At 35.8% G+C, this 17,315-nt stretch overlaps 1 protein-coding gene across 1 annotated transcript in view; it reads right to left on the bottom strand.

Moving 5' to 3' along the window:
• LOC138704228 (follicle-stimulating hormone receptor-like) overlaps positions 1-17,315 on the bottom strand; it is a 312,886-nt gene that overhangs the window by 111,041 nt on the left and 184,530 nt on the right. Inside the window, exon 5 of the mRNA XM_069832109.1 lies at positions 6,362-6,430. Within this exon, the coding sequence (XP_069688210.1) occupies positions 6,362-6,430 (69 nt within the window). The remainder of the gene's footprint in view (positions 1-6,361; positions 6,431-17,315) is intronic.

The following is a 17,315-nucleotide window of genomic DNA, read 5'->3' on the forward strand; positions in this document are numbered from 1 at the left end:
GAAAGAGGTCTAACGAATCTCATTTGCTGTATCCACAATAAAACCTACCGACTTCCCCATGCAAATTAGCTAAGACCTAAATATAAGAAATGCACACATACGCTTCGTGCTTTCCTCTTTCTTATTTCAATATTTCTTAGCCGAACATTGAGTTTCTGCAGATGCTAAGCCTATTTTACGAAATTTTAGCTGAAGATTACTATATACAATATATATATTTTATTTTATTTTTTCATTATATTATTCTTATCTCGTTTTAGATATATATTTTTAAATGCAAAATTATATTACGCTACTCAAATATTTATAATTATTCCAAAACTGATTACAATTCTGGCTGTAACATACGAAGTTCATTTCTTCACATTGCAACGAATTTTGTCTTCATAACATTTACTCCTTCTCAGCGGCCTAATACCATACTATGCGTTCGATCCAGGTTCGCGGTTTAAAACGGCCGGAGAAGATAAAAGAGTGATAAAATTCTTAATATTGCTTCTCTCGGGAAGGAAATAAAGCTATAAGACCCTTGTTGTACACCACATAAAACGGGACCCGAGGGAAACTTTTCCCACCATTTTTGCCCGGTTTGAATTTCAACATTGTTGAAATTCAAAATACGTTTTTCGGAAGATTATTTATTTTAATTCTCAGTTGATTTATTTATTTCATTGTTTCAAACTTTTTCATTCTTTCTGTCCAAAACTTTATGTCATCTTATTATTTGTTCTTATTTTGCTTTCTTTCTTTAATAAATTATTGTGTTATTGTTTGTTTTCACAGACTGTAGTTTCACGACTTTTTCAATTACATTGTATAACATATGTATGTGTTCTTGTATAGCCCCTACGTATGAGTTATACTCGTTGGGGCATACTCAATAAATTAAAAAAAAAACATTCAATGATATCATATCGTCATTAAATAGAACACTGCACATAGACCTTAGTCTGATTATTGTAATAGATAGCTAACCGGCGATGTATGCAATGGAGGGGCAATGGAACTGCCCACCCTGCCTCATTATCTCCTGATCTAGTTACCTCATAAGTAGAGTGACCAGACGTTCTCTTTTGTCCTCCTTTTTAGGCCTTTGTCCGGGGTCCGGGCGAATTTAAAAAAAATCAAGAAATGTCCTGCTTTTCGTAACTTGTATGCCTGATATTTTGCAATTATCTGCATTGACGTCTTTTTCAAGTAATTTGCCTGTAGATAGCAGCATCATCGACGGAATATACTCTTTGCTAACGATCATAACTCTCTTTGCTCCTACTTGTTATATGTAGTAACTGTAAAATCATTTCATATTATTAAGTTTTATCATAAGTATGCTGTAATAAAATAGACATTGACATCATTTTAAGTATAATAGCCTATAGGCCTAAGCTTAAAACTAAATAGGTATTTCCTGTCCTCTTTAATATTATAGTTCCCTTGGTTTTCATAATATGTAGCTAACTGTAAAATCATTATTATTTTTAACATAATTATTTTGTAATAAAATAGATGTTAACATAATTTCAAGTATGATTTAAGCCTAAATCTGTATGGTAAATATTTTGTAATAAAACATATATTGACGTAATTTAAAATACCTATAATATAGGGCCCAAGCCCTTATTTGCACCAATACTAGATTCTCTTAAACGACGGATCTTCCTGAACGTATGGTCAACACGTTGCAGAACACGGCAGAGACGTCATAGGAAAAGTACTGGACAAGAGACAAATATCAGTCGTTTGAAATGGAGATAAATCTGCGCACGGAATCGAACCTTGATTGAGTAGCGTACACATCCACTTAAAGAAAGCGGCGATATCTATCTTTTACTATATGTTAAATAAATTGAGGAAAATTGTTTCTTTTTGTAGATTTTCTTTTGGGACACTCAAGATGATTTGATTGTTTCTTGTTATTTAGTCAACTGTCCGAAAACAAGTCATAAGTTACACAAATAAGGAATCATCATGAGGCAACTAGGCCAAGAGATAAGAGTAGGGTGGCCAGTTTCTTTCCTCCTCCATTGCAGACATCGCTGACTAGTTACATATTACATTAATCATACTTCAGATGTATACAATTACTGTTCTTCCTCTGAAATGTCAAGTGAGATGTCCAGCCAGGTAATAGGTACTTGTATACACTAGTCGCCTGAAAGCTGAAAGCATAGCGGCTGTTAGCTTCGTCTGTAAAACAGAGAGTGCACATGCGCGAGCATATACCTATAGTACTGCTTCTACCCATCGCGTGACGTCACTCATGCTTGTAGATCCCAGGAAGTGTACATATCAGCTAGTGATGGGCGAAGTTGTTCTTTTCCCGGAACAGTTCCGACTGTTCCGGTTCCGAAAAAATACTATGTTCCAAATAACAGTTCCGAAATAACAGTCACCAGTGGTGATGAGTCGGAGTCGTTGAGTCGTTCAAACGAACGGTACAGTACCCTCCCTCTTCACCATGCTGCTCACACTGGAGCACTCATAGGCATGACATAGTACACATTCTTATCTATAGATGGCACTGCAATGCACATTCGAATCGATTTTGTAAAATTGCTGTGCATGCGGACAGAACTCAAAAGCTTAATATTAGTAATTACACAGCTGTTGACTACAAGGACAGAATACAACACTTTGTTTTCGTACATAAAGTTATAAAGACATGGTAGCCAAATAAAAAAATAACATAACATTTAAAACATATGGTATGTAATTTCTGTTCTCTCTATTACATAATAAAAAAAACAAATCATTAATTTTTATTTTTACTTTTCTTAATTATTACAATTTCATAAATAAAAAAGATATATATTGGCAGTACTGAAACCTGGAAACCCCGCAGTGGGTTAGTAAAATGTTGGAATCGCATCTTTACCAAAGTGTAATTTAAACTTCGCTCTCCAAATCAGTACTTATATGGGTAGTTTCCAACAAATAATGCTACAACATTTTTGTCGTTCTTTGATAACAGAGAAGATAGCACAAAAACTTGTGCTTGTCAGACTTAACCTCAACAAACGACACACAGACATTGTAACTAAACCACTCATTACCATTTACGACTTTAACCTTTGTATAGAATCAGCTGATCAATGAATTAATAATAGTATGCGTACTTTATGACTTTGTAGAATGTTTATAAAACAGAATTAGTCAACTAATGGTGAAATAAACCATAAAGCGGGAATGAATATTACAGATTATTAAATACTTACTATAACATTACAGATGATTGGCCAGTCTTACAAATGTTGATATTAAAGTTCGCGCCACCGCAAGGATTTCAATTTCCATGCGCCCCCCTCCAACCACGTGAGAGTTTCAAGTACCAACTTCATCCAACGAAGTTCCAAGTATAACATAAAGAACAACGAGAACAGTGTAACTGCAGCTGTCGTTAGTTCATCGGAACAAGCTCCGACGTTCCGACTGTTATCTCGGAGTCGGAACATACCTTGTGCAACGCGGTACTGCGAGCCCGCAACAGCTGAGCAAGTGAGCAGCTCGGAGTCGGAACACTGTTATTTCGGAACAGGAGGTTCCGACCTACTGTTCATTTTTGCAACAGTTCCGAGACCGGAACAGTTCCAAAATAACTGTTGTGTTATTTTTTACCCATCTCTAATATCAGCGAGAATCTCATTTAGAGGTAGATGATTTAATTCATTCATTCCTAGTGTTCTGCCCAAGGATACATCTTTCACTAATAATAATAATAATAATAATAATAATAATAATAATAATAATAATAATAATAATAATAACGATGTAATTTGTTGTGCGAAACACCAAAATTCAGAGCAGAAACAACAATGGATAAAAACAGTACATTACAGATATACGGGAAACAGTCTATCACAGCTCGTAATAGACCGAAACCGATAAAGCAGGGTAGAGCTGAAACATCCAGAAATATATAAATACAGTGTGTCTATATACAGAGTGATTGTGTACGGATAATAAATATTTCAGGAGGTGTTAGTATCAACCATTTTGAGAAAAAGGCACTCATAAACATGTTTTCAATTTTAATCGGTTTAGAGATACAGCTATCTGAATGTACCGTATAACGAGCGTTACAAATGGCAAGAAGGGAAGAAAATGATGTAGTGATTACATTTATTGCTTATTTATATGGTGTCAGTACATTTCAAAAGTTCATTGTACTGTCCCGCTCTCTTGACAAAAGTGTTGCTTTTCTGAGGTGGTGTTGTCCCTTGTGTTTCCTTTATTCTTGCACACTTCGTCTTTCATCCAACCTCATAGACAATAATCGACAGGACTGAGGTCTTGGGAATTTGGTGACCAATGCATCTGACGACCGCATTCGAGCCATCGTTCAGAGAATGTGAGATTTAGACGATGTGTAACCTGAAAGCTAAAATTTACAAGGGCTTCGTCATTCTGGAAGGTTATACCCATTCCTGTAGCAAAGGGAAATACAAATAGCTATTTCTTTACATGCATTATGAAGAGGTCGTCGGTGGTCGTTGCCCCACGCTGGGCGCCATAATCTGAAGAGGTCGGACCTCGTTGGGGCGCCAGAATCTGCGACGGTCGTCGGTCGTCGTCGTTGTTGCCCACGACGCCTTTCCTTGCCTTCGGCTGCCAGCTCCGTCGTATATGGAGAGTAGCTCAAGGAGGCACGATGATGTCAATAATTAAAGATGTACACTAATTAATTTGGGCGCCAGCCTCCTCGAGATTACTCCGGTAGAGTATGAGAATTTCCCAGGTCAGCTGCAAAAACGGTCGGGACATGGGGTTGGGAGACGTGCTCGTAGATTGAAATGACGTAGGCGCACACCAGAAGTTGTTGGTAAGAACTATGAGAACGTTTATTATTATTAAGTGTTTGTTTCAGATTAGCAGAAATGCGCGTCCAAGTGTATAATTTACTGCTCTCACTTCCTACAAGTTGGTGGACTAATTTCTGAGTTCACGTAACTATATATTTTGTACTATAAAACACCAGTAATATAACGGAGAGTTGATAACGTGATGACAATTTATTCCTAATGTAATAATAATGATGAGAAAAGAATTCAGACTTATAATAATGATACAACACACGGCTTCTTCCTATACTGACTAAAAAAATTCTAAGTCCGTAAATTGTTATCCTTCCGAGTTAGGTTTGCCGAGAATATGTGGAGTGCGACCTCTCCGTACGCATTCTATGTGCCTTCTCTCTATCTGGCAAATCTACCCTCTACTTTCAACCACCAAACTTACAATTTCGCCCTCCTATCTATAAATCACGTGTCTCTATTAAGAATCCTGATTGGCCATGATTACTCTTACGTCACTTAAGACGCGTTCTTCAAAAATTGTTCGTTAACTAGGTCCTCTCCTACTTCCGGTGTTCTGACAATTCTCTGACATATACCAGATCATCTCTTTTGGAACCTGGCTTGGCGTCATCTTGCTGACCACCCGCAGGCAAAGTCCATACATTCCCTCATCAGTCAACTCCACGCCTGGACATATGTTTCCTGTCCGCGTAGCTTGGCTTCGGCCTTCCTGCCCACCTGTTACTTCCGCCTCACATTCTGAAACTTTCTTACACGTCCATGCTTCTTACTATCCATATGAGAATATTAACACGAAATACTAATCTAATGAAAATCTCCTTATCCTATACGAGGAACCGTCTCAATTATGAACAGTGAATCCTCAGATGATTTAAGAAGAGCGACATATACCATTCCTTTATACGTAAGTGACTTGTCGTTCCTTTATATCAATTATACGGCTTGTTGTGTGTAACATTCAAAGAGCTGTTATCTCCACATCCATTGATAATTGGACTCATATTTTAGGATTTCTTTTACTCAAAATAGTCCATAGTACCATCCCATAATAAACTTATTATTACTTATGAATCGCCCTGTATATACAGGGCGATCCATTTATAATTTGGGATTAACAGATTCTGGATATTAATGTACCAAAAAAAAAAAACAAAGCAATTAATTTTAACACGTTTTACAACATTCTTATTCTACAAATAACTTTCCAGTAGAAAAATTCTCTACTAATGCTGTACAGAACCATTACGCTAGAATGACAGATACTAGTATGGAGACACGAACTGTTCATCTAAGTATGACTCAGTTTATGCTGAAAGAGGCAACGTTAAGAGCCAATAACCCATTGCATCAATAAGTGCCGTGTCTTTTACGCAACTTTTAAATGGGTTTCTCTCTATGGCTTGAAGTTTTAAGAATTTGAAACGCAGTGAAACTGTCGCAGAGCATGAAAATTATATTACTATATCATTACTATTACTAAGGTTGTGGTAGCAGTAATCGCAAGAATAAGCTAGTGTTTCTTTATGTATAAGATATTTTGTACTTACAGTCTGGCAATTTCTGCGTCGCTAAATGCATGATTTTCCACCACTTCGATAACATTGTAGTTCAGCAAACTGAAACAGAAACATAAACAATCAGTATACATTTAATTATATTTAATACAAGCAAATTCGCGGTCACTGGTCATCATGGTACGGTCATGAACAGGAAATACCTTACTTTTTGTATTGAATGTCTTAGTGTGCACAATACTTATAAAACGAATTATCACCATCCAATTTTTATTTTGTCTTCCGCAATTATCTGCTATTATATGGAGGTCATTTCGTGATAATACAGGGACATCATTTTATTTTTACTAACATTTTTAATATTAACCTGTCTATACCTTCAGAGAACCGGAAACACCGCTTGCTCCCCCCTCCAAGACTGGAGTTCGATGATACTGGCGTAAAACACAAATCACTCTACTAGGTATAGGAAGGAAGAAAAGTAGTTCATCCATTTACGTAAACTAGGAAATATCGCGATTTTGAGTTTGATCATTTTCATTAGGTTTTTCTTTAATCAAAGTACAGTACTGTATTAAGAATAAGTGTTTTTACTCACGAAGTGAGTTATCCATGCGAACGTATTCATTATGCAATATATATTATACTGTCTACAGCACATTAGCGTACAATATAGAGAAAGAAGTTAAATTGAAAAATAATCATAATATGAATATTTAAGCACAATTTTGAAAATGGTGGCCGTTCATTTCGATACAGGCTTCAGTTCTTTTGTGCATATTATCGCACTACAGACTATTGCATCTAATTCCAATTGCCAGTTTCGTCCTCCGTACTAGTAACTCATGTTGAAATAATTCTGTACCTACTCTACATACTGTAAATTCAATCTTCACTTCTGCCCGACCCGAAAATATAAAAATTACTCAGACATGCTATCTACTGTCCGTCCAAGTGGTTATGCCGCAGGATTGTAGAAAGGGAGGAAATCACGTGACAGTTAATTACTTAACGAGGCCCTTTTATTTAAGTTAAATTAAACAGCTGTATAATATTACGTAAACGTCCAATTCCTAAGAGAAATTAATGTTTTCAGAAAAGAGCTAAGACAGCCCAGCTATTACAAAGGGGCGAGCAGAAGCAGGTGGGGGAAATCGGGATGCGACGTAGGCAAACGGACAGTACCTGTGCGAAAATATGATTCAATATTGAAAGCTCTTTCGTCACTGGAAAACGCGAACATATTTCTGGAACGTACTTTACTCAGTAACTCAGTACTGCTTACTATCTGCGGTCTTGGTTCTGTGTGGAGTTGTAACTTCCTTAGTAGAAGGGGTGGGAGTGAAGTACATTCAAAAACTCAGGTACAATAAAAATTGAAGTAAAAATAAAATGATGTTCCTGTATATTCCTTCATTCTGAATCATTTTAAACAGCTTATATCAACGGACGAATTTCTCAGATGCTTCTATCATTAATACATACCACCACCACCATTATTATCATTATTATCACCATCAGCATCATCATCATCATCATCGCTAGAGTCTGGATGCTTAGACAGTGGTGTTTGTCTGCTGGTATATAATGAATGTTGTTCCATAATGGATAGTTTCAATTAAAAAATGAAATAGCCAAATCATGTCAGAAATGAAGTCCTTTGTTGTGAATATTCTGATTCACAGCAACAAAGGCCTGGAGTTAAAAATAAAACAATTAAACCAATAGCAATTAAATGCTACTAGCCAAACAAGAACAGTACACGCCAATGCACCTTATTAGGTTTCCATTATTTGACTCCAGTCAAACAATTATAGGCTACTGTATACGTACTGTAGGTACCGTACAGGCACTGCATAACGTCCTGACTACGACACGGTTTGTTCCCGCCCTAATTATACACAGATTTGAACTACATAACCTCTATTTATGTTTCCGCGGCGCTGTTACGAATTCAAATACCCAAAAGTCTGCATTATATAATACCTGGATCATGCCGACTAATATTTCTGTGTAGTCTGACTTGACAGAATTACTACATTTGAAAATGTTGCTGAATCTATCTAAACAGTTTTAATAAAAGTTTAAAAATCTCTAGTATTCTAATGGGCCCCCATCTCTAAAGTCATACAAGTTGCACGTTTATCGACAGGTATCGATCATACTTCCACAGAGTTCGTTTTCGTCTGCCATCCCATGCCTAAAACTCTAACAGTTGCTCACTCTGCTGAAATTTCACTGCTGTCATAGCCACTCGAGATGGAAATTTTCTACATTCCCTGCATCCCTGCTCAGTTTTCTGCTCCCATTCTTCTCTCTTGTTGAATGGCTTTCTTCCAGTCAACACACGTGACGGTTTTGAACTCCTCGGAATACATAGTTTCCAGATATAAAATTTACATTCTTCTCTTCCATTTTATGTATTCTTCGGCTCCATACCAGCTCTATCGGGTTTAAGTAGGGGTGGCAAAGGGAGAACCATCAGGTCGTATATACTTTCTCTATAATCTAATTTTGAAAGTTAAAATCTAATAGTTTACAAGGAGGCGTCTACCTGCAGCTATCACGTGCTAACCAAGCGGAAAAAAATTTAATGGGCATTGACCTAGCATACATGCCTTAGTGTCCGTATGGCCGGTGTTAACTCATGTGTAACTCAGAAATTCTTATTTCTTATCTTGCATAGAAGATCATTGTGAATAATGGCTCTATTTTCCAGCAGATTATATCGTTCAGTCTTTTAACCACTTCAAATAAATCAGATTCCTTGATGCTTGCTTCTCTCGACGTACGTTTTGGCGATACCACATTTCCATGGAAATCACTATTGTTTCGATAATAAATAACAAATCCTATACATTTAATATATCGCAAGAATATACAGACTGTAAACAAATCATAAATCTAAGGAATCCCTGCTTTAGATATTTAAACAATAGCAACAGGCCCATGTGTTTGGATGATTTTTGTCTCACATCATCGAGCAACTCAGTTTTTATGCTTGTCATAAAATGGAGCAATACTGAGACCTATGCTCTCCTGTGGCATTCCCGGTATCAATTGCGTAGTCGGTAAATGTTTAGAATTGTCACTACTCCTTTCATTGCTGCAGTCACCTGACTGGGACATGGCTTCATTCATTAAAACGTGCCTGAACAATATTCCATGCTACCCGCAGAATGATGTAGGCTACTATTTGTTACTTTTTGTTATTAATATCATTTGTGTTCAATCATTTGCAGTATTTGTGGACAATATGTTGCTTTGAATTGGTTTTAGTAATACACAGCAATTGTTTAATTCGATGGGAATAAGTCATGAATCACAAATAAATAGCAGATTCAAGAGTGATGTCTCGACGAGACGGCCTGTTAGGAAATGTCCATTCTCATAATTTCACTTACTTAGTATACAGAATATAAATAGAAGACATTTGTACACTTCGAAACATAGATTTCAAGATTTACGTAGAAATTTTGATATTTATATTATAAAAATGTACTTTTCGACCTTTCGTTTGTGTTTCCGCCTACAGTGATTTGTTCTGAAGTACCGGACGGATTTCGTTTAAATTCAATACATACTAGTCAATAATGTCTATAAACTACGGAATGATCTGTTTGGGTATGAATAATATTAATTAATTATTCTAACGCTATTATGATAACTGACTATAAGAAATTTCTTGATGGTAATATTATACTTAAAATATTGGAGTTTCCATGCATGACAAGAATGAAAGTCAACAATGAACAATGTGAAATGAATATCGTACATGATTTAAAATGACTACTACAACTCAACAGCGCGCACAACGTGTTCTTAGATATGCTACAAATTTGAGAGTATTGAACAAGTTCAAGGAGAATTTAGACGTGAGTATGGTGTTCGTAATGTACCTAAGTACGATTCTATAATGTTTTGGTTCTGTGTTAACAAGAACATTCAATTCATTTACAGATGAAGCCACTTTAATGTCAGCGGGAGATAAACACACACAATAGCATGTCTCCTTTGAGCTTTAAAGATCAAATCCAAAAGTTAAAGTAGGACTATGGTACGGAGTGAGAAGCAGTGAAATGTATGGACCATTCTTCTTTGCAGAAAAGACAATACCATATGAATCTTACTTGGATATGTTGCAGTTGCTTCTGTTTCCACAACACGAGTAAGGCAACGATGTGAACATTGTGTTCCAGCAAGATGGTGCACAACCTCACTGGACATCGGTGATTCGTATGTGGTGTGGTTATGATGGACTAATTGTTTAGTCTCCAAACTCCGTAGATCTAATTCCCTCCTGATTTCATCGTGTGAGGTTTTGTTAAATACACTGTCTATTCGCAGAAATCTAGGAAAATTGACGATCTAAGGGTAACAATTACTCAGGCTTTCCAACAAATCATCCCTCTGATGTTACAAAGGGCATGGACTGAACTGTATCACCGTTATGAGTTGTGCAGAGTATACAATGACGGTTTTGTACAGTTCTCTGAAATCTCCCATCTTTCAATGCTGTATACACGAAGTGTCAACAAATTTAATAAAGTTCAGTAGTAAATGTTTAACAGTGTTTTTATTTTATCCATACCCAAACAGATCACCCTGTACAATAGCGATAAGTAAAAATAATAATGGGTATGTACTTAAAATAAGGCAACGGTTTCACTTTAAGATTCAAAAGATAATTATTTCGGGATTTTTCTCATTACACCGACTGAAACAACAAAGAAGACAATGAAAATATTATCGACACAGAAGCGATAATCTAAAAGATGTGATTATATAGACCTATAGAATTATTTAAAACTTTAATTGAGAAGTCAGCTTGCGTTTCCATTCCTCGCTGGACAAAAATCAAGTAATGGAGAGAGACTTATTTCAAATAATGCTCAAGACTTTTAGTTGTAAACCAAAGTATTTAATAAGCAGAGACCGGAACTTTGGCAGAATGCCTTTTTAAATGTCTTAAATCCATCTTCATTTTAAAAGTAAATCTAGACGAATTATATCTTTGTGATTGAAACGTCACAGTTTTATGTTGCCCTTTTCTGCCTTTTCTAATATATATGTCTAATTTAAAAAAATAAATGCTTTTTTTTTGGATTTATTTGATTATTTATCTATTATTTATTAATTTATTATTAAAACTGCTTACAGGTATATTTTAATTTATTTCTATAATCGCTACAATGAAAGTGACTTCACCGAATGTATATTATTGTATTTCAGTCAGTTCATATTCTCTTTGCAACATTGAGAACTGCCATGCAAAAATGTAAATACTTACTTACTTACTGGCTTTAAGGAAGCCGGAGGTTCATTGCCGCCCTCACATAAGCCCGCTCAGGATAGGGACCAATGGCGGGCCCCAAATATGTTTCTAAGAACCTTCCTCTCAAACACCCTTAATCTCTGTTCCTCTCTCAAAGTGAGAGTCCAAGTTTCACAACCATACAGAACAACCGGTAATATAACTGTTTTATAAATTCTAACTTTCAGATTTTTTGACAGAAGATTAGATGACAAAAGCTTCTCAACCGAATAATAACACGCATTTCCCATATTTATTCTGCGTTTAATTTACTCCCGAGTGTCATTTATATTTGCTACTGTTGCTCCAAGATATTTGAATTTTTCCACCTCTTCGAAAGATAAATCTCCAGTTTTTATAGCTCCATTTCGTACAATATTCTGGTCACGAGACATAATCATATACTTAATATTTTCGGGATTTACTTCCAATATTATCGCTTTATTTGCTTCAACTAGAATTTCCGCGTTTTCCTTAATCGTTTGTGGATTTTCTCCTAACATATTCACGTCATCCGCATAGACAAGAAGCTCATGTAACCCGTCCAATTCCAAACCCTCTGTGTTAACCTGAACTTTCTTAATGGCATATTCTAGAGCGAAGTTAAAAAGTAAAGGTGATAGTGCATCTCCCTCATTTAGCCCGCAGTGAATTGGAAAATGTAAATAAGCGTTTTAATTATTATCGCTTGTGTTTATTTGACATGCCAACAATGAGTGCGGGTCTATCGTTATTTTCAACGGTTATTTTTCTTTCAGTTTTCATTGCGACATTGTGGCAGCTAGCTAAATATTTCATATCGCAACATATCAGTACAACCAAACACAAAAATACATTTTCCAAGGCTACTGGGAAGATTTATTTGCTTCCAACAGTAATTTATTGCAACATCGAGTCAAAAATCTCAATTTACATTCGACTTACGTAAAGCTTTTCTTGCAGCCGAAATCCCTTTGTGGAAAGTGCAAGAATATGAGTTTAGTGCAAGGTTTTCGTAATTGCCTTTTATTGCGTATTTTAGCTATTTATAATGCCTTTTTGCCTGCCTATTTTAGCTATTTATGATGCCTTTTTGGCTGCCTATTTTAATGATTCATAATGCCTAAACTTCCGGTCTCTGCTAATAAGTATCGGTGCAGCACTGAAGCAACGTCTGAAATGTTTATTACGAGTAAAACGGACAGTAAGGAATATGCATATGGTCTCATTACAAGCAACTAATCGTAATAATAATCATCATATCGTCGCTTAAGAACCAATACCGCGTAACTGACAAAATGTAAATTTTACAGGAGAAGGAAAAAACCGAATAAAAACCATAAAAATAACACAATAGTCTTGAAAAGTGATATATGGCTATGAAATAGCTTAACTAATTTGTAACTAAGTGAAAATGGATGATCATGGTTGTAGACATTTGGCCATGCCACTTACGCGGTATTGGAACTCTGCCGTTGACTACATTTTGTTAGTTACGCGGTATTGTGAGACAACTTATCAGCTTCAAGACACATGTTGACAAGCGTTTACTTTACGTTAAAACTGCCTTCTGGAAATATTATTCGTGCTCTTGTATATGTCAATGTGTTATCTGAATTGTTGTCCTACCATCTGACTTGAGGTCAAGGTCGGTAGGCTGTAGCTTGAATCAGCACTAGATTACGTTCCAGACAATGATTGCTGCATTCTTAGTCGAACTATGGGAAAGGAAAAACGACACAGTTCAATGTTTATTGTAATAATAATAATAATAATAATAATAATAATAATAATAATAATAATAATAATCTGTTACTAGGTACTTTATTTTCACACTACGTATTTGAATAGATAAGTAGAATTGTTACTAAAACGTTGCTGACAAGTATAATTTTATAATAACGTAATTAATAATATTATAATTATTGACAATGGACTTGACTGACTTGCGAATATTGAAAGGAAAATCATATAAAATTATAATAATGATGATAATTTTTCAGGCACAATATTCGTTAAACACAATAAAGAAACAATTATAGGCCTATGCTGAAATCACAAAAAGTAATCCTTGAGTAGCCCTAGTGTGGAATACTATCATAAAAACTATTGCACAATCGGTTCTACATACAATAATGTGACGGTAATTTAGGCAGGCTACTAATGCTCTTTTTTTCTGTGCTTTTGCACGAGAACATGACTGTTTTTTTTTTTTTTTACTGAAGGGACGCCATCAGTACTATTAGCTAACCAATATCGCACAGTTCATTCTTTAATTCCCAATGTACACAGAAACGTCATTTTGCAAACCTGAATTTTTTTGTCATCAACTTTTAGATTGTAGACAAATGTTCTCTTTCTTCTCGATTCAGAATTTGTACTGCCAGGTCTTTTCGTAGGAGCGAAATTCACAAGATTTGATAAGTGAACGGTCCCCTGTTCCCAAGTCATAGTTTTCCAGAATGCCTGAAAGATGTGTCTTATCTCATTAGAAATTAAATTACAGCCTCTTACTTTCGAATTTTGGCACATTTTATAACTACATTCTGGCCCCAAATTCCTTGCATCTCTTTCCATATCATGTGTCACTTTGCCGTCTTTCGATCTCTTGTAGTTAAGATAAGCTTCCTCTTCCATTCTAAGTTTTCTATTTTTCATTTTCTTCCACTTACCCTTGTGTAGCTTTGAACTTCTTTTCCTCTTTTCTGTCAAATTTCCATGAAACGCTTGTAGATTCTTCTCTTTACCTTTTTCTGACGAATGTAAAAATGTAGAATAAGTAGCACTCACGAATTCTTCGGGGTCGTCTACATCTGAAGACGCATCCGAAATTTGGTGTAGATCCTTCATTGACGGGGTATTTTCTTCAGTTTTTGTCCAATCCTATTTCTAGCGGCATTATTTTAATAGTGTTGCTTTAAATCATACCAGACTGCATAATATGATCATAACCTTACCGGTAACACTGGACGGACAATGCCTGATCTGCAGCAGCCCATTTTCAGAAGGACGGTTTTCTTTTGCATTTGAATTATCAAGCAGTGCACCTACGAATAATATGATATCACTAGTGTTTATAAATGTGATATAAATGGATAAAAAACATGCATTCTTTGAATGTGTGATGACCTGTTTCTTCTAATGCGTCTGAGAAATTAGATTGTGATTGACTTTACGTGCTGTCTCCTGGCGCGAGAGTACAGTAGGCCTATTGTCTGACCTCATACTCGCTGTCGGAGTATTCCCTTACGTCATCCCTGGACCATATGATATTTTTGAATTATTCTGATTGTGGAAGGTGATGCCGAGCCTCCATGCGAGTTCGCCTACGCAACGGACAATCACAGCCTTACTTTGTAAGCACTGTATGCTTAAATATATTTTATTTCTGAAAACATATTTGTGTCTTTCACGTGTTAAATTTTATGTTACCTTGTTAACATGCTTCGGACTACTATTGGCCATCTTCTGAACTGGTTCTGCACCAGTTCAGAAGATGGCCAATAGCAGGCCGAAACATGTTAACAAGGTAACATAAAATTTAACACGTGAAAGACACTAATAAGTTTTCCGAAGTGATATAGTGTTAAAAGTTGTGTAATCAAGATGTAGCCTATATATTTTATATAGGATATATATATATATATATATATATAAGAACTGATAGCGAACAAAAAAGCAGTGGGCAGACATAGAGAACATCAAAGCGAGGTACCTGAAAAGAGTACTTGGGCTCTCAAAATACACCGCCTCTAGATTAGTATACGTCATGGCAAAGGAAACCTTTCTATTAGAGGAAATCAGGCTACAACTAGCGATACAAATGACAGCCAGCTGAAGGCAGCCATCGACGAGAGGAAAGAAAAAGAGAAGGAGATGTGGGAAGAATTCTTCGCCACGGATGCGGTGACCAATAATGACTGAAAGGGACCAAACATCTAGTGACGAGACTAGCGGTGCACGGCTTCCACAACAAGATGTGCAGCAACAATCGATACCACGATCCCAGCGACAACTGTGCTTGTTATGTATGAACGATACCATATCCTTCGATGTGAGAAAAGGAAGAAGACTTTGACACAATATAGCAAAGACTAAATGACTAAATGCCCATTGGGTGCTCTTTCTCTTTTTTTTATTATATATAATTCAACAGTTTTGATTTGCATCTTTTTTGGCCTGGTATCTCAAAAGTTCTTTTTAAAGTCTGTTTTATATAGTTTCAAAATTATATTTATTCTCTCATTTTTGTCATGTTCTTGGAAATAATTTTTTTTCCTCAAGTATTTGAAATTCGGTATTTTTTATATTACTTTCCTTTTGAGTTTCTTAAAAATTAATTAATATTCATTATAATAATAGTTCCAATTTACTTTTGGCTAATTTATGTGTGTGCAAAATCAATTGAAAAGTACAGGAGAAAAACAATCTAAGTCACAGTTCTATTAAGAGTGATGTCATCATTTATGTGTTTTATTATCAAATCTGGTAAAGGAGAATTATCACACGCACAGTCATCCTTTCCTACCTTTTCAATAGGAACAGCAATACATTTTGCAGTAATATACTGAATTAGATGATGACATCACCCTTAAGAGAATTGTGGCTTTGATTGTTTTTCCGGTGTACTCTTCAATTACATAGTGTATCTACATACAGTGCGACCAAACATCAAGAGGTATCGGCGAAATACGAACTAAACGTCCAAGCACTCTCCATAACACTAATTTTTTATGAATTTCCAGAAATTTACCGCCTCTAAAACCTGGGCATATTTCCAGTTTGTCACCCCATAAATACGGTCCTGCCTACAATAATAAGAAACACAGAAAAAGCCTACACACGAAAATAAATCCCTTTTTTTAACACTACTGTAGGAGACCGAATAAGACTTACTGATGAGAATAATGGTAAATATTAGTGGGCAAATACTGGAAAAATTAATATAGGCTAGTGGAAACCTTCGATAACATAATTGCAATAAACAAATTGCAAGATATGGGTAATGGAAGTAATAACGTCATAGAATTGTTCATAGCCTATTTTGGAACGAATTATTGAAACTGTTGCTATTAGTAATTTCACGGAAACTTCATTGCGCATCGTACGCCAATGACAGAGCTAGAAGGAAGTCTCTTGTGGTCTAAGTTAGCGTTCTGTGTTTTGAATAAATCCATTAGCAAGCTCATGCAAATTTAAGGGGGTTAGAAAGACAGCGAAGTAGATAATAATGGTTTCAAAACAAATTGTGTTTCGACAACTACTGCACCGTAATACAATCAGGATTGTAATCGGTGTTGAGATAATAAGGATTAAGCAGTAACAATAAAATCTGTCTAAAAACAGTGCAAAACAGTCAGTACACACGAAAGTATATGAACTTCTTTTTTGTGGAAAGTTACTTACTCAAATGGCATTGTAATTTCCTCCGTAATTATTTGTGTTTATAATTACAGTTATCCAAAGTACTGCATTATTTTTAGGCAAGTGCAAGAAGTCAAAATTAAAATATATCCTGTATATCAGCGAATTCATCCCGATCTATACATGCTGTTCTTCAGTTTCGTTCCCGCAACAGCACACGTTCAAGCCTTACGTCCCCTGCTATCCCTCTCACCAGCTCCTAGATGTAAACAGTTTTGTTTCTTTCAAGAAACTTAACAAATCTTGGCTAAGGAGCCGACCAATGGACAG

Source organism: Periplaneta americana, chromosome 8, assembly GCF_040183065.1.
Source record: "Periplaneta americana isolate PAMFEO1 chromosome 8, P.americana_PAMFEO1_priV1, whole genome shotgun sequence".
Classification (NCBI taxonomy): Eukaryota; Metazoa; Arthropoda; class Insecta; order Blattodea; family Blattidae; genus Periplaneta; species Periplaneta americana.